Source organism: Hippoglossus hippoglossus, chromosome 9 (genome assembly GCF_009819705.1).
Source record: "Hippoglossus hippoglossus isolate fHipHip1 chromosome 9, fHipHip1.pri, whole genome shotgun sequence".
Classification (NCBI taxonomy): Eukaryota; Metazoa; Chordata; class Actinopteri; order Pleuronectiformes; family Pleuronectidae; genus Hippoglossus; species Hippoglossus hippoglossus.
In genome coordinates this window covers 4,073,333-4,095,201 of record NC_047159.1, presented here as the reverse complement: position 1 = coordinate 4,095,201, position 21,869 = coordinate 4,073,333, and the positions used below count along the sequence as shown (strand labels likewise).

The 21,869-nt window shown below is 42.5% G+C and overlaps 1 protein-coding gene across 1 annotated transcript in view; it reads left to right on the top strand.

Moving 5' to 3' along the window:
* The window catches only part of srrm4 (serine/arginine repetitive matrix 4), a 53,009-nt gene extending 31,466 nt beyond the window's left edge, over positions 1 to 21,543 (top strand). Inside the window, exons 2-13 of the mRNA XM_034595365.1 lie at positions 4,531 to 4,665; positions 10,889 to 10,972; positions 11,121 to 11,201; positions 11,289 to 11,315; positions 11,457 to 11,507; positions 12,335 to 12,418; positions 13,061 to 13,205; positions 16,359 to 16,681; positions 16,922 to 17,128; positions 17,513 to 17,602; positions 17,697 to 17,852; positions 18,585 to 21,543. Coding sequence (XP_034451256.1) covers positions 4,531 to 4,665; positions 10,889 to 10,972; positions 11,121 to 11,201; positions 11,289 to 11,315; positions 11,457 to 11,507; positions 12,335 to 12,418; positions 13,061 to 13,205; positions 16,359 to 16,681; positions 16,922 to 17,128; positions 17,513 to 17,602; positions 17,697 to 17,852; positions 18,585 to 18,861 — 1,660 coding nt within the window. The 3' untranslated portion in view covers positions 18,862 to 21,543. The remainder of the gene's footprint in view (positions 1 to 4,530; positions 4,666 to 10,888; positions 10,973 to 11,120; positions 11,202 to 11,288; positions 11,316 to 11,456; positions 11,508 to 12,334; positions 12,419 to 13,060; positions 13,206 to 16,358; positions 16,682 to 16,921; positions 17,129 to 17,512; positions 17,603 to 17,696; positions 17,853 to 18,584) is intronic.
* The last annotated feature ends 326 nt before the right edge of the window (positions 21,544 to 21,869 follow it).

Sequence of the window (21,869 nt, the reverse complement as noted above, 5' to 3'; positions counted from 1 at the left end):
CTTTTAACTGATTTTTTTGGGGGATTAAATCAACCTGTTAAATAACGTGACACAAATGCAGTCCTGCACACATGTATAAATCAAACCCGCCCCCTAAACATTCTGTTGTTGTGCAGCTAATTTATGGCTGTGAATAACAATTATTGTTCCTTTTTTGATTGATCTGGCAATTAGTTTTCATTTTCATCCATTAATCGTGTTTGTCAACAAACAGAAAATGTCTGAAAAACAGTCATCAAAGTTCGAGGTTTTGTTTTTTTAATAGCTTGTTTTGTCCAAATAGAAGAATAGGATCAGAATCATCACAAGGAGAAGCTTGAATGAATGTTTGTCATTTTTACTTTATTAATTATCCAACTGATTGTGGATTAATTTTCCTTCATTTCATCTCTAAAGTAGTTTTCAATGACATACAGTTTTTTTTTTACAGTGGCCTTCTCCACAGGAATAAACAAATGTGGTGTCCATGGCAACGTTGTGCCTCATTGTTGTGTTTTTAATAGTTGACGGACAACAAGGGAGGTCTATACCAGAGGAATAAGCACATCACTTGTTGTTGTTAATAGGATCACTTCATTGTTGGTGTGTAAAGATGGCCGACATGCCTCCTACTGTACAAAACATGAAGCCAAAATATTTCACGTGCTGCCATCTTGTGCCGGTGACATCATTTGGAGCCAGGGTCTGGACACTATAGTGACCGTGACGTGTTTCACCTTGTTTTTATAGGATAATAAAAAAATAAACCATTTTGAAAAATGTGGCCCTATGTCCCATCTGCTAACAAGGAGGTGGGAACATGTGCTGCATCCAGCCACCGGGAGGCGATCAAGATGTTTTTTACTTTTATTTGTAGGAGCTGTCAATGTCGTCCATCTTCATTTACAGTCTATGGTTTGATTCCTTCCCAAGTGTTTGAGTCAGTCTTGTGTAAGAGAATCAAATTGCATCACAATCACATTGTTAGTGCAACAATACGATTTGCTCCAAAATGTATTTGGCAAAGAAATGTACACACACACACCATTTTTTTTTGTGCCGCAAATGTAACCCGTCCACCAGACGATGAACGGTAGCGGTGCATGACAGAGCAGAGGAGCCCGGCGTCGAGAGGAGTGAGACGCTCCGTGACAAAGACAGAAACCAGAGCTTGTCACGGTCACTTCTCTCAGCCTCCAGTGACAGGATTACTCATCACAGAGGGAGCTGTGTTAAGTCATACATGTTCATGCTCTTATGATGAGAGCGAGAGGTGAAGAGGTCGAGAGGGAGGACTCCTGTATCGGCAAGTGCACAGACGATGGAGTCACTCAGTGGCTGCTGCCATCGTGTCATGTTTCAGGAGGAAATGGAGGATATCCTAGTTTATGATTTCACTTTAACTTGTTTTATTGTACACAAACCAGGCAGGTAGTAGTTTCCATGTTATTCTTCGACATCGGTTGCTCTCACTTAAAGGTCTAGTGTGTAAGATTAAGGTGAAATTGGCGGAAAATTGAATATAGAATAATCTATTTTGTGATGTTTTCACTTGTTGTTTTCTTTACCCTAGAATGGAGCCTTTATATTTAAATACTTAATCTTTACATCAGGAGCGGGTCCTCTGTACGGAGGCCGCCATGTTATTTACAGTAGCCCAAACTGGACAAACTAAACACCTTTTGAGTTTTTATGACAACTTAAGCTACCACAGGTTCACTTTTGTGTTTTAAAGGGGAGGGGGAGGTGAGGGGTGTTCAGCTGCAACATGCTACTTCACCACTAGATGTCACTGAATTCTACATGCTGAAACCTTTAACCTTTTTGCCAGTTTGGGTCTTTGTCTCTTTAAATCCTCACAGCCGCTGCCTGGTTATGAATTATCACGACTCCAAAAGGACAAACCTGAGAGTGGGAGCATATATATGCATGTGAGAGAGAGAGAGGAGTTCTATCTGACAGATACAAACAGCCCTCCCTAAATCCAGGTGCTATTAGCATGGAAAGTTTTCAGCCCAGAAATTGCAGGGGACAGATGGAGGGAATGTGCATCCGTGATAACGAAATCGATTTCATTTAGAACTCATCAGCCTCTAGAGTGACAGCAAATAACAAAGAAGCGGCGAGCTTGCCGGTAAAAGGAGCCGGGCGCCACTTTCCTCTGCTCGTTTCTTTTCAGGGACACAGAGTGGACCGTCCTCCACTGCAAATGTTTCATCCTTTTGTTCTCCTGAGCCGAGTAAATTGTGTATATTGTTCAGATCCACGCAGGAAGAAGGGCACTTGTGTTACCACTGGCTGGAATATCAATATCTTCTTTCTCTCTTAACCTGCCGTACACCACATGTATAATTAAGGTTAGATAAATTACCATCAGAGCAGCGAGGGTCAATAGCAAACTGGAAAAAGGTTTTACTGTTGCAGTAAACGCCAACTGGGCCGGCAGCTAATGGTTATTTTAATATTTCAAAGAATCTTCTATCTATATGTTTAATGGTTTCATATTTTTAGCTTATTGTTTAGTATTAACAAAATATAAACAACATGTAAAATGTCCAAACAACAAAGGTTGTCTCCATTTCATCCCTATGTACAAAATGAAGCCCTGAAACACGATTTACCTCATTTGGAGTCAGAGAATAAAAATATATAATTTTTTTATTTGGTCCATTTCCCATCTGAAGCCAACCACCAGGGGGCAATCCAGATGATTTGTCTTGTCGTCCATCTTTAGTCTATTGTACAACTCAGAGGTAAATGTCTTACACATTTTGTTTGGGAGCAGTTATATGATATAATCTTCATCAGAACATGACGTTTGCTCAGTGGCTGTGGAATTATAGATGTAAGTCTAAAGCTGAAGTTTAAAATGTCTCTTTTGATATTGAAAACAGGACAATAGACAATCATTTCATCACAAGGTCCATCACGTTGCTTTTCTGCAGTTTTTTTCAATCAAATCAATTAATTAACTTCAAACTAATTCAATCACAATGACTGGGAAAAACAATACAGACGATAAAGCAAAGAGAAAAAGGACTGAAACAATTATCATTAATCACAATTTCTTTTTATTAAATTTCCCTTGATTGTCTAATTGTTGAATTGGATAATTGTTTTTTGGCTCTAAAACAAACAGTCTTGACATAAGACGAGGTCAGAAATTTAAACACATGTTCTCTCAGTGTCAGAATTAAGTTTTAATGATCCAGTTCAGTGTGATGAGAAAATCGAATGTCTTAGTTTGTCATCTCGAAAAACACGGGGCGAACGTTAGACAAGTCATCAGGTTACTCAGAGGTTTCTCTCCCATCATCCTCCCTGATCAGACTAATTATCCTTCTGGAGGCTGTCTTTATCTCCCCTGTCACCTTTCAGACACTCAGTCATGTTGGAGTGCCCGGTCTGCCGTTTTAAATTATTAGTTCCCTGCCAGGGGCGCTCGCTCTTCTGCAGAGAAGCAGAGGATAACGAAGGTGAGAAAGATGGAAAGGGACGGCTCCTGCCTGCCCCTCGCTGGGGGAGGAGGAGGAGGAGGAGGAGGAGGAGGAGGAGGAGGAGGTATAGTCGGCGGCGGCGTCGGCGGCGGTGGCGTTGACGGCCTAATGTCTGGCTCTGATTATCTTCTCATTACAATCAGACAGGAGCCACTCCAAGAAGACGAGAAGCTGTAATTATGCTCAAATCTCCCATGACTAAAACAGAGGATAATAAGCAGGGAAGCGTTCTGTCTGTTTAGTCGTCTGCTCTGTTCATTCCACTGTGATGGAGATTTTTTTTCGGCAGGTTCAAGTGGAAGCGGTGGAATAAGTAAACACCAGACTTTTATTAGCTTTATTTTGAAACCAGACGTAGTTCGCCTCAGTTTAAATATCAAATATCTAAAATATCTCTAAAATATCAAACATCATTTACATTTTTCTGTCACAAGGGGTTGATGACAATATCTTAGGAATCATTGCTAAAACAAATGTATATATATATATATATATATCTATATTAGCCGATATATCAGCATTTACATTTTTTTACTTCCTAATTTCGGTATTGGCCCCCAAATATTATTTTACTGTTTACTATTGGGGCACGACCCGATCTCTCCTCCTTGTTGATTTAGCTTTTATACGTCAGTATATATGTTGTCTAAACTAAAGATATATACATTCTGGTTTATGGAACTTTTCTTCTGAACGTGCGTCTCCTTCGGCTGCATCTGCCTGACACCAGACAGAAAACACCACTTTCCAAAATGTCAGGGTAACTGAAGCATGTAAATAACAACATTTCAATTGACACCTTGATTTGAATGGTAAATGGCTGACCTGCAATTTTCCCTGGAGAATGGCTGGCAGGGGGAAATGGAGGGGAATGAAACACACACCCAGTCGACCAGAGGGAATACGGCTAACCTAGCATGTTAAACCCCCCCCCACCCCCGCCTTCGACCGTCTAACTATTATATGATGGAAGCGATAACTGCGTGGAAAAAGTTGCCACGAAGACTCGAACACAAAAACTAAATCAGTTTCTTCTGTTTTTCTTTCCTCACAGCTTCCAAACAACACTCTGCCAGCCACTTAAGGCTGATGAGAGGAAAGCAGCCGACACCAGGGTGGAGGCGGCCGCCAGAAATGGCTGCATCAAGGGAAAAGCACGCAAACACCACAGCCATCGCAGGGCCAGGAGGTGAGCCGGTCTTTACGCTGTCACAAACGCTGAGCAGCGACACTCCAAATCCATCAACACGTTTTTTTTCAGAACTCAAAGAAACAAAGGTTTACAAGGGAACGTCAAGAAATCAATACGCTCTAAAGTTGCAGCGCTGTAGATCAGAGCGGAACCTTCCTGATGAAGAATTTGTTGAAGTTTTTGTTTGTTTTTGAAGGTGTTTTTTGTAGATTACAGCGCTGACGATAAAGTCTCGTCACAGTTCACCTGAAGACTCCTCCGGGGGCTCCGCTCTCTGGGAGAAACGGAGCTAATCTCTATATTCTGGCGTGGCGAATGTAAACAGTCTTATCAGGCCCGAGCCCGGTGGAGAAGCACAAAGATGTTGTGAGGAATTCTACACCCGTGTCGTTTCGGATCCTCTCTTTCACCAACACCTCGAACCTGAAGTCTCTTTCACACACCGAGAATAGTTTCCAGTCGTTTTATTCCGAGGTGGGAGATGGAGTCTTTAAAAAAACTTCTTAATTAATCTGACACCTTCAAAGCCGTTTGCAGTAACACATCCGAGGAGCAGCCAGCGATATGTAAAACACGACTGAAGCCGCATTTGAAGTGTTAGAGAGGATCGTAAAGTTGAATCGCTTCCGTCAGGATGAGCTTTACTCGGCAGGCGGCTTCTCTTTGTTTTTTTGAAGTTAACAGCGAGCAGTGAGAACGCCCCGGCTTCTGATTATCACTTTTCATAATGATGTTTCTGGATCTTTTATTATTTCTGGATTTTGCTCCATGCAAGAAAAGACATCAGACGAAAGAAAAAAAAAGAAAAGCATGGTGAAAAAGATTTATAGTGTTTGTTTGCTTTTGAAACTGAGCGTTTTCTGTGAGCTGAAGAGGATTTGTGTGTTCAGCTTCTCCAAATGGCAGCGAGGTACACAAGGTCTTAATGAAACGGAGGAACTGAGGATTCAGAAGCGTCAGTAAAGTAAACACAGCACGCTCATGTTTTCCAGCTTTGATCCCAAAGGAAGGAAGCGGACGATGTGACTGTGACGCAGTTCCGATGCTGGACACTATTCAACCCTGTCGGAAAAAACGCCCTTTCTTGCAAAATTAAAATCCTTTGTCCAGTTCTTTATTGGCTCATGTCCCAAGACAAGTTTCGAGGGAATCTGTCCAGTAGTTTTTGTTCAGTCCCGCTGACGAACAAACAAATCAATGGGAACAGAAGCAGAAGCTCCTCGGGTGGAGGTGAACAGCAACAAAAGAAGAGATGCACGACAACACAATGTGTTTCTATGTATTTGTTTCCATTCAGTGAAAGCGGCGAAGGAGAAAGATTCGTTTTTTCAAATCAAAATCTTTGTCTCAATTACAAAACACTGCAAGTCGCTGCCGGAGAGAAATCTTGTGTTTAGAAAAGAGGTTTGTTCTGTGGATTGTTATCTTGCTAATTGGCCGGCAGCAGCAACCGATGTTAATTATAACATGAAGCCACACGGCGCTGACACCGGCTTGCCTCAAGAAAAAGTACGTTAGCTGCAGCAAGCGACTTTTGGGGAAGTACGTGTTACATATTTAATTACAAGAGAACCCCGCCTGCACCCGACAAGAGACATCGAAAATCCATCTGATCACGAGCGCACGAAACACAACAACAGCGACAACAAACAGGAACCAGAGTCCGACACCGAGCAAGAGAGAGGTTGTTTTTTTATATGCCGACATATTCATGATGTAGTTACACGGATTCATTTACGGTATTCATGCATGATTGCGCCAAAAAAAAGGAGAAAAAGCCGACGTGCTCTTGAGGAAAAACAGGCTGCGTTCAGCATCAAGCATATTCTCATCAGATGTCCCCAAATCCTTTTTTTCCATACGCCATTGTTCCGCACAATCACCGTTCCCAGTGTTGCCGGCAATTGACTGCTCCCTCATTCTCCCTTTCATTCTCTCCACCTCATCAAAAGAAACAGTTTCTGCTGGCAAGAAAAAAAAGGAAAAAATGCAAATGTCGGGGCCTCGCGCTCGTTTTTTCCCTACAAGGCCAGAATGGTGGAGGTGTTAATGAGTGACAAAGCATTCTCATTACCAGGAGAGGGTACTCGGGCTCGGTCTGTCTAATCAGCTCTAATGCATTCCAGCTCCTAATGCTCCCAAACTGCCGACTGCGCCGAGCGGGGCCATTCATTACCACGAGACAGTCCTTCTGCATCCAGAGAAACGGGCTCGCGGTCTCCGGAGCTCTGTGGTCGCATTTGTCAGGGAGTGCAGTTTGTCACTGTCTGGATCGGTTGTGATCACACTCACCAGTGCACATGACCCGCTGCTGGTGTTAGGTGGAGGAGCGTTTCCTACAGATTGACGGAAAAAAAACTCCCCCAGTGAGCGTGAAGGTGCTGAAGAAAGGTGTCGTAGCTCTGCTGTTGGGAGGGAATTTGATGTTTCCAGCCCCAGAGCTCAGCTAAGACTCATGTTCTGAAAACTAGTTCATCTTAAATGTCAATTTCTGTTCTCGCTTTTAATAAATTTTAGTTTTACACGAGACGACCATAGGACACGGGAAGACATTTCAACTTTGCGAGTTGAGAGACCTCCTCCTTGGAACTATGTGGGCAGTAATGGTCACATCTTTTGAAATGGACGTATCACTTTTCGTACTTAAAGGCAGCATCAATTAGTGTTAACGAGGCTGCTGATATCCTCCTGTATTGATGAGTATTAAACCTCTTTATCTCATATTCTGTGGATTAATCCCACGTCTGTTATTTCCATCAGCTCCGTTTGTTCATTCAGTGTCAGCAGCTTATATACTTCTCTGTCTGTATGTGAGTACATGAGCTTGTCAGTGTAATAACTCAGTGTCTAATGTCTCCACGCCTCCGCCTTATTAACTACCCCGCCGTTAATGATGTGCGCACTCCGTCACTCCCACATAATATTCACTTCAATTCCGGTTTAACCTACACAGCCTTTCAAGTTGTCCCATTATTAAAGCCAAGGTGAGGCTGCTCAAGTGAATTACAATCAAAGGCATCTTCTCTCCGTCTCCTCTTCTCTCTGTGTCGCTCGACGCGCTCTCTTGCTTCCTGCCTTTTCTCCTGATGAATTTCCGTCGCTCCGTACTTGAAAGGTCCGTTCATCGGGCCTGTGGCCTGTGGCGCCTCAAAGGCCTTTCTTCTCCTTTTCCCTGCATAAGTTATTTTCAAAGAGCAAATGAAGTGGACCTCTGGACGGCAATCAAGCTGTCAACAGGCTGACAACTTCCTTTTCTCCGTAATGATGAGTTCACGCTGTCAAGAGGGGGAATGGGTGGAAGGCAGGAATATCTCAGTGCAGTGTTCTTTGAGTGTCACCATGTTCAGTTTGAAATAAAGTCATGGAGGCTTGTGGGTCTGTGCGTTTGTACAGTTTCCTCCCTGTCTGTCATCCACATCTTCTCCCTATCTGCCCCTGTTGTTTCCATTGGTTCACCCCCACCTCTGCTACCACCTCTGTTTCCTCTTTATTTCTTTATTATTAAAAAAAATCCTGAAAATCGGATCTTGACATTTTCCTTAGTTTCTCTTTAACATATAAAGAACGCAGCAATTTGTTGTATTTCCAATTTGTTGTCTTTGCTGGTGTCGACATGAGTGGATCATCTTTTTCATCCTGACACATTTGTATTATCCCATTTTGGCGTCCGTCACATGTTCGTAACGTCATCAACATGCCCACTCGCTCATTGTACATTTTTCGAACCTACATACAACAAATTTTCAATGTTGTGTGTCTGTGAAATACGAAGGCATTTCAATGTCCCATCTACTAACATGCAGGAGGCTGGGTTCATGACCTATACTGCAGCCAGCCTCCAGGGGACGATCAAGATAATTTGTTACGAGTTGTCACGTCGTCCATTTATGTATACAGTCTGTGTTAGCTTGAGCAAGGTGTACCTAATAAACCGGCTACAGGGGTATATTGCCAAAAGCATCCTCCATCAGTCTATTAAGCATTCATGAAGAGAACTACTGATTCTACAAAGTCAGCTGTGTAACGTCCTCTTTGGCTCAGGAGGAGCTTTGTCAAGTCCAATAAAACTCCTGAAGTGACATTACTTGATTAATCTTGGCCTGATCTTGTAGATGCCAGTTTTTTTTGTTTTTTTTAACACAGCTCCTGCGTCAGAAAGGCTGAAGCTTGAATGACGCAGGTGTTTCCCAGGGTCAGCAGGGTCTGAGAAAAGATGCTCGTTGGTGAATTTCATCATCATCATCATCAGTGATTGAGTTTATTTGCATAATAAATAGTCTACAGGGACGTTGTGGTTCATTCACAAACATTTAAAAAAAAAGTGTGGTAAGCTCCCTGATGAATTAAAGTGCTGGAGTGTTTGTTTAAGATTAAAAACTCCCGCCCTCAGCACTTTCCTTAACAAAATATAAGCTACATCCTTACTTCATCATTTTCAAACTACTACGATCTCTTTCCACAGGAGGGCTTTGGCTCCGTATCGGTTTTAATCACGTTTTCAAATGAACATGTAGAAGTATGATGAACATGTAGAAGTATGATGAACATGTAGAAGTATGATGAACATGTAGAAGTATGGACGTAGCCCTGGTGCTCACAGACACCGCTGCAGTGAAGTTAGCTCCACCCGGCTGTGGATGCGATGTAACACACCCCTCCCGCCCCGGAGGAAATCCACTTTGACTTCAGCGCAGCTCCCTGGCATGCGATCTGCTCTGTGTGCTTTGTACCAGTCTGGATGGGATTTCTATCATTCTGCTGTGAGGGGATCATCTCATGTGGGACGTTCGGGCTCGCAGATAATCTCCCTTGCGATTGTTGTTGTGAGAGGGAATCAGGAGGCATTTGTGTGCCGTCGTGCAAAAGCCCCCGGTGAGTCATGTGGATTATTTTACTCCACCCATTCTGTTGGGGTTTGTTTGTGAAGAATTTAGGAGGAAATATACGTGAGGAAAACTCCACCAGACGAGGCTGTGTGGAGTTTTATAGAGTGAGTGTCATACTTGGCATGAAATGCACGAAGCAACAGGTTTTTTTAATGAATAAGTAAACGCAGGTGAAGAAAGTGATGCTGTGTCTGTTCTCACTCTGCAGGGTCATGAGTTACTGCAGCTGTTAATGGAACCTGTGGGTGTTTTCATTCAGTCTTTACTGTTAACATGAGTATTTTATTAGTCTTCTGTTCAATCTTCTCATTTGAATGGGTTGTGCTCACAGCGCAAATTGACAAAAGTTCACAGCTGGTTTCACTGGGACTTTTCAGAAGATAGTAGTTCAGGCTTTTTCTCAGTTGTACTTTTTTCTAATACTTTCAGCTCCTTCGTGGAAACTCATACTTTCGCCTGACGAGCACAGAAAAAAGGGGATTGATTTTTAAAAGCCACAGTTCGATTTCGTGTTCGGTGACATTTCGTTTTTTTATTGTTTAGGTTTTGTTAATGTTTATTTCTTGTTATCTCACATCTGTGCATGACACCCAGGCCAGAGAAAGAGTTTATGATTAAGTTTAGGTTTATTTGGCTGTAAAATAGAGCCTAACTGATTTTGGATTTTTGGGGCAGATATAAATATAATGGAGTGAAAAATGTCTTACACCAAGATATATATCGTCCGATAAATATACTTTTGGCAATGATTTCTAGGATGTTATAAAACCCTTTTGACAAAGAAATGTAACTGAGGGTTAATATTTTACTGTTTAACCATAAACTTCATGAGAAAAACACAAATATAACCAAATATATAGAACTTAAATGAAGAAAATAAACATATTGTTGTTATTTAAAATGTAAAATTATATAAAAATGTTATCATTGTTGTAAAATTAACTAATAACAGTAATAATGACAAACTACAATTTGTTGTGGACAAACTTGAATTATTTATTACATGAAATAAAAGTTTTAATAACAGCAAACGTAAAAGTTGACACCAGTTAGTCTGTGAATGTCTCACATCGGCCGATTTAAATCCAATAAATCGGCCGGGCGCTGGCTCTCATCAATATTTATGTAACAAAGATTCAGTTCATTCTGTTCATTGCTTCGCCGTCTCGACAAAGGTTTTTCTGATGAACTGTTTATAAATCAAATTCCAAAACTCCATATAGTCGAACTCACTCACTCAGCCGAATCCTTTCAGCTGAGGTTTCACATCATCTCATGTCCCGTCACTTGAATTAATCCAGAAGTGTCCCGTGTGCTCTGCCCCCCGCTCGCAGCCCCTCCTTCGACGAGGAGCTCTCCCCTCGGCCCAAGGCCAAGAAGAAGAAAAGAAAGTCCGAGCGCAAGAGGAAGAGGAAAAGGTCAGTGCCCAAAATAAGACGACTCTGCAGCGAGGTGCATTGTTGGATGTCTTTTGTTATGCGTCCTGACATAAATAAACTGAGAGGTGTGGAGGAGGAACTCTCGGTGCTCTCTAGAGTTCATCTTTTATTCCATCCCCCGCTCCAGGTCTCCTTCTTACAGCCTGTCGCCGCTGAGGAAGAAGAAAAAGAAGAAGAAGAAGAGCTCCAAGAAAAGCAAGCGGCACAGGTACCTCTTGCTCACTGTGACAAATTTCACAAAAATGGCAAAACATTTATATTTAGGTGACCCAAATCATGTTCTTTCACTTTTCAGATACACCTCCAAGAAATCCAAACACAGGTACGTGTCATTATTGGAAGATTTTGTGCACATATTGTTGCCGCGGCTCCTTCAGCTTCTCCTTCCAGCAAGATATCTGTTTCAGGCTTCGTCGGTTTTAATGCTCCTCGCTCACGACTGTGTTCTCTTTCATCTCACCAGCTCTTCGAGTTTAAAACATAAGAGGAGGGATAAACGCAAGCACAAGAAAAGGTCAGTGTGTGGCTGCTGATTCCCCCCCGATCGTCACGTCTCCAAAACCTACACAACTTCCACTTCCTCCCCCCCGTGATCAGAACACCCCTTTCTGAGGAGGCTCCTCCGACTCTGTTGTTGTTGTTGTTGTTGTTGTTGGGCGCATTCAGAAACATGCAGCTTTTATTTATGTGCTTTTTTGAGCTAAGTGTGAAAAAAACCCTGGCACAGAGCAAAACAGATTGAAAACTTTAAGCCACAAAAATAGGGAGAAAAGGGGGTGAGAGGGTAAAAGAATCCAATTTCCTGCTGTGGTCTTGCAGCATTTTTATAATTCGACTTTGGATGAGCCGCTGCTGCAATTTCAACGTTCTCCTCTTTCTTCTTTGGTTCCCTCGGCTGCTTCTTTTTCTTTCTTCCGCTCCTCAACATCTCTGACGAGCTTTCCTGTTCTTTTTAGACCTTTACTCCATATTTCAGGACCTCGTCACGTAAGAAGCTGATTGAGAAAATACAGTTTCAGGGCATGGAAAAATAAGATGTAACACACTTTCTAAAATGATCAGATTATTTCACCTTGAATGAGTTTGAAAGATTGAAGGTTTGAACAAACCGGAGCTATTTTTTGTTTGTGTTTCCATTAGTTCCAAATTAAATCGATTTACAACTAATCGAAGCAGCTAGTTCTCATATTTAAGAAGCTTTTTCTGCTAAATACCAGGATTGATTAACCGATTATAACAATTATTGACGTATATTTTCTGTCAGTCGACTCCTCTCAGTCCTCGTAGCTCTTTAATCCACTTGTGCCTTTCCCCCTCTGCTCTCCTCATCACCTCCCTCAGCTCCCGGACTCACTCGCGGCGGAGTCGACGTTATCGGAGGTCAGAGTCGTACAGTTCTTCCTGCCACTCATCCGCAGAGTACAGGTAAGAGACCCCCCCGTCCCTCCCCCTCCTCATGCCACGACTGCCTGGGTTTATCTTATCAGTCCTGCCGAGGCGTCTGCGGTGTTCCTGGTCACGCCACAGCGATGACTGATAAGGCAGAGGTGACTTCCTGATCTCAGGCACGACCAGCGCTTATCAGCGCTTCACAGGAAATGGCCCCAAAATCCCTCTCCAGATTGATGCACTCAATTATACAGATATAGTGAGAAAAATTTGAGACGTGTGATAATGTGAAAGACGTTTTTCTATTATACTGAACCGGGTGAAGATCTCCAGCATTTAGCAGAATAGGCAGAGATGCTTCCAGTTCACTCAGGAGAGCACAGACTCAGTTCTTGAACTTTGACACATGAGAGCAGATGGAATTTACTTCAGTGATAATCTGTAAATAACCATTTTAAAATCTGCCTGGAGTTTTCTATTCATCAGAGGAAATCACAATTAAAATCAATAAATTGTGAGTTAGCGACAACAGCACTTATGGAGGTTGTTAGCAGGATGTCAAAACACGTCCATAGAAGAAAATAGTGTCGATGTAGATCCAGATGCTTCCTTGACATTCAATTTGAGTTGAAGTGCTACAACTCGGCATGAAAACCTAAATGCAGCGTTTTCCCACAGACACCATCTGCAGAAGTCTGTGGTGCATCAGGCTTTAGGAGACCTGGCAGCTGTCAGACAGGACACGGACACGAAGTGGAGACCAGCAACCAAATCAGTGTGTAAAATGGCTCCAAACTATCGCTCCATCCTCTCAACCAGCACAGTAAGTAACTTTCAGGACTCTGACGATGCCGCTGTTTGATTTCTGTCACGGGCCAAGTCAAATAACTTGGGTGTCGGTCACAAATAAAAATCCCCACAGAGACGTAGTCGGGTCTGGAAAGTCGATCTTTAAAAAAAAGTGAAATCTTGCCTTAAATATTAACGTTCGATGTGTGAAAAAAAATCCTCTAAGAGACGATTATATGCAAAATTAAAGACACAGCACATGTCCCGACTCTGACCTCCTTTAATGAATTCTTTATTTTGTTGTAATTCTAAAACTAACAGTATCCAGTGCTTTGCATAGTGATAACGACACCGTGGAGAAATGACACGTTCTCTCAACCACAGCAAAGTGAACTTTACCTCACCTCCGGAAAATAAAGCGTCAAATCCAAATGGAATTTAACAGCAACACTGATTATTTTAGCTTCAAGATCTGCTTCTCCCTCCACGTGCTTTTTCCTTTTTAAATTATTCCTGCGAAGTTATTGATATTCTGTTAAGTGCCAGTGTTTTGGTCAGTGTTTCAAAGGAAACCGGATGTGTTTGATTCCTACAGGATGTAACGTTGGATATTACACTGGTGATGAACTGTCCTGCTGCACAGGAAGTGATGTTTTTTGATTTTAATTAAGACAAATGCACTTTTTTGTCAGCAGATAACAAAAATTAGTTTGTTGTTAGACATGTAAAGTTCGTCAGAGGGCTAATGTGTCGTTAATGTTAACAGTTAGGGACAGTTACAGGTTGATTAGTTTCAATAACAACAATATTCCCTTTCAATTATGTTTTATTTTCCCCTTTGGACAAATACAACTTTAAAACCCTTTAATATTTCTCACATGTTTGGTTATTTTTATTTATTTTACTGGCCTCATTTATAATTTGGTCTGATATGAGACTTTCACAGACATAAAAGTATCACTGTTCATGTTTGCAGGTATAAAAACCTTTATTTTACATAATAAACAATGCAGAAAAGATGCACATTTATGTTTACATCTCCTAATGCAAGTTCTTTTTATTGTGATCTACATCTTTTCATTTTATTCATAGTGATTTGTAACAGAATTTATGGTTAAAATCATTTAATTACATTTCTTTGTCTCATGGGCTTGATAACAACACTTTGTGCTCAAGCTCTCAGTTTAAAGAGGTAAATAAAACTCCTGCTGTGCACAAGGATCATAATTTTATCTTATTCTGTTTTATGACGTCTAAATACTCACATATTGATATTTTCTCCAGGAACCTATTTTGACATCAGGCAAAGAAATAAATCTATATATTTCCTTTTCAATTTGGCTGCTCTCCGTCCCCTCAGGTCACTGCATCTGTTGATTGTTGTGTTTCCAGCCGACAGAGACAAAGAACATCTTAAAGTGTGATTGGCAGCGTCCAGACGACAGACTGTGAATTTTTAACATTGTGCCGTTTATTGCAAGTTGATTTTAGTTTTATTTCTGAAGCGATGTTCTCCCAAAGAGCCTCGTAAACACGGCTACGGCCTTAAACTCAGTGTCTCAAGCCTATTGGAGCATAAAAAGTATTTAATTTCTCTCCAGCAATCATTAAATTATGCTAATTGCACAGACAGATGTTTTTAATTACACACCACAGGGTTTTAATTGAAATTCAATAAATTAATCCATATTTTGAATCACGCTTGGCATTCAACACCCCAAAGACTTTCAGGAGGACTAAACAGTCGCGTAGTGGAGGGTCAGCTTTTACTGTATCGTTCGCTGGTGTGAATATGCATTTATTTAAAGCACGTAATTACAAAGAGTAATGCAGGATGAACTTTTTCCTGTGATCCTAACATTTCTCCCCCCCCCCCCAACAAAAAGCAAACCATAAAGGGACAGGTAGGTATGACGGAACAGAAAGAACCTACAAAACATGATTTTTAATTATCTGAACTTTTCTGTTAATGTACGTGGTGAATTTATTTTGTGGTTTCGACAAAAGGGAAAGAAAGCACAAAGAATCGTTTTAAGGTGACATTGAAGAATTGTCTGTGTTTATAATATATATCTTTTCCGTGAGTGAAATCTTTTAACTCCCGAGCACAAACAGCCTGTGGGTAGAAGCGACTGCTAAAAGACGACGGCAGCAGCACAAAGATTTGTTTAATTTCCCTCAGGGTGTCTCTGTTGTGTCGACTGAAGTCCAGATAACGGGAAGTCTCGGAGAGGACGGACATGGATTAACCTCCGAATGTCTCGTAATCAACTTAGTAAAGAGAGATCATAATTCTGTAAGATCTGTCGGATATGATCCTCTTGAGGTTTTAGCGCCACCTGTGGACGTTTGCGGTACAAAAAGAAAAAAACTGTCTCCCTCCCCAAATAACAATGCACCTTTTTAAGGAAAGAAAAAGGAACATGCCGATAAGCGTCTGGGTTTGAAGAGAGGGTTATTGTCTTTTTCTTGCAATTTACAACTCTAACGATGCACTTATGTTGCCCGCTCTTCCCTTTTTCTTACACCTTACCTACTTAAGGAGGAAATCTTGATTGGTAAGTGGATGCTATCCGCAGATTCAGGGATTTACTTGTAGGTCGGTGCAGGCTAATTATTAACTTTTCACAGGAGAAAGATCACCTGTCCTGTTCTGAGGGCTTTCTTAGTTAGACTGATGGGATCTCTCTTTGTCTACAAATCCTTTTTCATTTCTACATAAAAAAAACATTTTTGTGATGTTTGTTCGATGTTCTTTAAAATGAGGCTTTTCAACGGGGCTATTGTTTACTTTCCTTCTTACTTTTCCTCTTCACTCGACTTAGAGCCGATCAGTAGATTTACCCACACATAGTTTTTTTCTTTCTTCTCTGATCTTTCTGTTGTTCCTTTTCGTATAATTATTTTTAGTGTAGATTTAACTTTTTCCTGGATTTGTTTCTTGTTGAGCTTTTCTCTGACTTTAGCTGAGCTTCCTTTTGAGGTTAATCGCATGCTTCAAATTTGCATGATGTCTTTATCTTTCAAAGTTTTCTGTCCAGCGAGATTAAAACGAAAGAAATCTCTGTGTTTTCCAGGGAATATGTGCCTTTGTACTAGAGTATTCACAGTGCATCAAAACAGGTAGCAGGTTGCTGTTGTCACCGCGCGCTCAGTTTTAAGCTGCAGCCTCTTTGTCTGTTTGCAGATTTTGTCGTCAAAACCTGGAAGCGAGCTCTTACAGGGAAAAGGGTCTCGGCAAATATCGAGCCAGGTGGACGCTCCGCACGATTACGACTCTGGGAATGACACGTCCTCGCCGCCGTCGAGCAAAACCGACGTCTCGCGGTCGAGCGTCACCGACAACAAGAGGAGCCACTGTCGGCGTCTGACCTCCCCGGAGAAGCTGAGGTTCACAGACAGAGACAATGCCTCCGATTCAGGAAACTCTGTGACCAGCTACACGTCGCTATGCAAACCTTACAGGGAGGACAGCTTGTCCGCAACCGTTTTCAGTGGAAACGGCAAGAGGTAATGTTCTGTTCACAATAAATAATCCATGTGAATGCACGCTTCCGAGGAAAATTGCAGGTTGTTTATCTTGTGTTTCCACGCTCCGGTTCCTCTTTTGAAATGTTCATCCTGTGAACGAGAAAATAAAGGAGAGCGTTTCTTAAAACCAACCCAAGATTGGGTCGGGGGCCATTATCACTCGAGGCAGTGAGGCGTCTTAATGTGTTGTTCTGTTTTGTTGGGGTTCTGTTTGTGTAGGGAGCAGATAACCTTGGGGTGTCAGGTGGAGGTTGCGACACCTCAGAAGACGTCCAGCTGTTCGCGGAAGATGAGCCTGTCATCTCGAAAGCGGCGGAAAACTCGCACGTCCAGCAGCAGGAGCAGGAGCAGGAGCAGGAGCAGGTCGTCGGGGAGTTCCAGATACTCCGGACGCTACTCGCGAAGTCCGTCACTTTCATCTTGCAGGTGGGTTAACTACTTCCTGTAGGTTGAGCATAACAACTCAAAACCTCTGGGTTGTGCAGAATGGAACGTGGACATCTTGTGCTGGAGACTAAGATTTTAATTTACAGAAACCATCTTTTAGTTTGGTCCATGTCCACTAACATGGAGGAGGTGGGGTTAATGACTTATACTGCATCCATCCACCAGGGGGCGATTGAGACACATTTGGCTTCACTTTCATGTCCTCCATCTTTATTTTTAGTTTAAGATCTGCCCATCCTCTATTGCATCTCCAGCCTCGTCTGTAGTCGACGTGGGAATGTGCATCGATTTGTGGAATCAAACCTGCTGCCGCTGCCTTGCTCATTTCCATGCAGATAATTGTCACGTGTGTCTTGTTTCCAGCTCGTACTCGCGGTCTCCAAGTTACTCAGCTGACCTGAGGCGACGAGGCAGTGTGGCCAGCCTGAGCTCCAGAGGAAGCTACTCCAGAAGGTGAACTCCACCTCACGACCCAGCCGCTTACAGAAGAACACATATATTCGTCCTCCGGTGATTAACTTCTCACACCGTGTTGTCTGATTCCCAGACTGCGAGACAGAAAGAGAGCGCCTAGCCACAGAGCGACAGATGTGAAGACAGCACGTAAGGTGAGTGGGAAGAGACGAAGACGCAAATCCTACTCTCCTATGAAGAAAAGACGGAGAGACTCGCCAAGCCATCTGGAAGCACGTCGAATCACAAGGTACAGCTTTCCCAGCCCCGTTATTTATAGCTACAATATATATTTTAATGCCTAAAGGCAGAAAAGATGCATCGCTGGTCGCACCCACCACCCCCACATTTGGACAGGTCCCCAGCCAGAAATCTCTCCCTCCTATTCACGAGTGGTGTGTTGTGAAACGGCATTTAGCCCGAGGATGAGATAACCATCAGCTTTAGAGCTGGAGAAAAAACACAGGGAATCTGAAATGGTAAAAAAAAATGACAAGAACAAATGAATTCTTCTGCACGGTTTCATACGGGAAAGATTACAACAGATTTCATGTGGATATTTAGGGAATATTGGACTTGAACTCACCAGGTGTCCACGACGTTAATGCTCATGTTTCTCTGCTGGAGGTGTAAACAGACACTTGTGTTTTTTTTAACTGTTGTTACGTTTTGTGAGCGAATGACCTTGAAAATCTTTTTGCTTTTTAAACCTTCGTGTCGGGGGAATTTGTTGAAGATTGTTTTTGTTCACTAGCAACAAGCTGTAAACAGGTTTATTTTTAGAAAGGTCCGGCAGGGCACGGCAGCAAATTACACAAACTCATAGATGTATAGATTTTCATGAAGAATTATTCCCTGAGAAAACGGTGAATTTAGCGTTAACACAAGTTGATGGATGCCTCTTTAGGATCTTTAATTCTGTGACACTGCAGTCGGTCAGTTTCACAGCACCTACTTACTCCTCCTGGCCTTTTCTCCGCAGTGCCAGGAAACGACCCATCCCGTACTTCCGACCCAGTCCCTCCTCCAGCAGCCGCTCCACCAGCGTGTCGTCCTGGAGCAGCCTCTTCACCCGCAGCCGCAGCCGCAGCCCGATCCACAGCGTCAGCCGGAGCAGGAGCCGGAGCCGCAGTCGGAGCTGGAGCTACTCCTCCTACAGGAGCTACAGTCGCAGTTCCTCCTTTAACTCGATCTTCGGGACCCGCAGTCGCAGCCGGAGTTGCGGTTCGTTGAAAAAGCGCCACAGGACCAGGCGTTAGGGAATCCCAGAGAACGCGAAGGCACTGAAGCGCTCGTCGGGGGTTTTCCACTTGAGGGCGAGGACAGCGGATGTTGGAGCGATCAGCTGTGTGCCTCTCCGTGCTCTGCCCTGATGCTCGAGTGGAAGTGTCCCAGCAGGTGTCCGACCACAGCGATCACGGAGGAAGTCCTGCTCACGCTGCCCACAGAGGCCGCTGGAGAGTGAATGTGTTCTCGTTTGTTTTGTTCTCGTACTGCGTCGCCTCACATTAGCACAACGGCCTGCGACTGTTCATCTCTTACATATTTACCTGTAGAATCTGCACATAAACCAACTCCATGTTCTCCTTTTAATGTCTGTGCACGTCCCGTTAAATTATTCTTTTAAATGAATACTTTATATTTATTTTTAAATGGCACATAAATGGCCCTGAATTCCATAAATACTGAACAAATGAGACTTTTGACAGGACGGGAGACTTTTACTGTCCCAGATTTTACACCACGAAGTGTTGAGGGAACATTTGAGCCGTTTGATTCAAACTGGTGACAAACGGCTTCAGAGGAATCGTTATCAGGAATAAGGAAAAAGGTGTATTGCTCTGATGTCTGCACACGGTGGAGAACAGACGAGTTTCCTCTGAAAGATGAAACGCGAGGTGGCCTGGCGGCGAGCGCGATGCCCGTCAGCTCACATGTGAAATGAATTTATCCTCCGATCAAATTTGAAGAGTCAGAAATAAAACAGGTAGCGATTAAAACGTTGTGCAGACGAGGAGGGAGGCTTTTTATGTGGTGAATTTATTTTTGGGGAAAAACATCAAAACCTTGGAATTTTGTGTATTTGCAGCAACAACGTGTTGAAAATGAGCCTGAACTTTTGAAATATTGAGCCTCGATTTACTTGAATAATTTTCTTTAGGCTACGACGCTGGAAACAAACACACATAAACCGTGTTTTTGAGTTATATCACAAATGAAAAGTCAAGTTTAATATTTCAATATTTATTACTTATTTATTATTTATTGGTTTGTTGTCTCTCTCAGTAGTTGTCAATCTTTCTATGCAACACTGGCAGTTTATAGTTTTTATGACACTGCTGTAATTTATTTTTTGGGGGTTCGTTTGTAAATCATTCTCTTCGGCACCGAGCGTGCACGTAAAACTTCCCAGTGAGCAGATGTTCCAATGAAATAAAGTTTGACATTTTCGGAAATATTTTTATCTGCTTTCTTGCCGAGATTCAGACGAGAAGATTAAAACCGTACCCGTTAGCTTAGCTTAGCATTTAGTTTGGAAACGGCGAGCTCAGTAACAGAATTTGTCAGCTGTGGGATAAACCTGTAAAACCACAATTTGATGTTTCATCAGTTTTTGGTGTTGATGAAGCTCATGAGATGTCAGGGGATTTATTTTAATGATCACATAACACATGATCAAAAGTGAAAATCCCATTCAGGGCGTCTCCAAATCCACTTTTTGCTAATGGCCAAAAGTTTGGTCATTGTGTCACACGCGTGGTTCAAAAGGGTTGTTCTTAATTAATCCTTCTATCCTTCCATCTTTTTAATTAATCCGTCGGTGTGTCTTGGGCGTTAAACATGCAACCAACCAATCAATCTTCCTTCTCTCTTTAAGATTTGGCAAGTAGCAAAGAGAGAAAGCTTCTCTGCAGAGGAAACCAGGACAGGTCTGAAACTATCAAAGACACTTTGGTGCAAAGGGCACCAGCTTTGATCGGCTGCTCGGTGGATTTGTTGCCTTCGTATTTATCCCAATCTCCTCATCTGATTCTCCACGAAAGCAAATAAACTAGAATATTTCCCCTAAATGTCAAACTTGTTCTTTAAAGTTAATTTTCGGGGGGCTGCTTTGACTCCAGGGTTTGTATCTGCAAAAAGTTAGAAAACTGCCTTCTTGTATAATAAAGAGAGTTAATATTTCTCAATCGTTTCAAATCCATCATCACGGCCGTGCGTGCGTTGTGCTCCAGGCCCGACTGACTGCTCTCTATGCACTTCAATCCTCTCGGCTTATTTCCCTGAATGTCAACTAAATTGGATGAATGAGGGAGACTCGACGCTGGAAGAGGAACTCGGCACAAAGGTTCTCCACAGACTCTGAACTCCTGACGACTCGTGTCATGACGACGAGGAGCCGGCGGATGATTTGTCGTGTTCATAACTCTCCCACCTCACAATGTAAAGTTTACATCACCTGTTGTGCATAATGATTTTTGAATATTACCATGATGTAAATATGCATCTGCACTGTAAAAATTATACAAAAAGCTGTGATGATTTGATTTTGCAGAATGTGATTCAGGGCGTCGTTGGCTGTTTAAGTGTTTGACGCGTTGACCGGCGGAGTTGGGCATCGATCAGCGGACTGTAGATGTGTTGGTGTATAAGATCCCTCTGATCACGTCGTCTGTTGTTTTAAAAACGTACAATAACAGCAGTCATACAGCAATAGTGATCCAGTGTTTCAGTGTTAAATGATGCCTCCTCTCCCCCTTATTTCCCTGCGAGGAAAAGCAGAAAGCAAATGTTTTTCATGCTGTCACATGTTTCCTGGTGTCAGTGTGAACTTCACGTCGTAACAATGTGTCGCCCGGAAATTGAATTGTCCCCCATGATGCTCCTCCACGTGCGTGTTCAGAATAAGATCAATAAACTCATGTTCTGGATAAAATGAAAAACCTCCTTCTTGTGTTATGGAAAACCAGGGGAGGATCAAGGGGTGGACCCAGGGGGGGGTACTAGCCCCATGCAGCTGAAATCTGATTGGCTCCTGAAATGCCCACGTCCAGTCAGTGGTCTTCTTTTTATAAACAGTCTATGGTGCAGAGAAAAGACAATTCTGTGTTTACTTGTTTACCTCAGCAAACAGAGGCCACACCCACAAACCTGACTTGTTGGCTGTTTAGTTTTATGACATCAGCGTTTGACACGAAGCTCTGACACGTTATTTTCTATTAGAGACAAAGTGAGTCACTGAGTTCCAACTGTGCGCGAGGGTCATGTG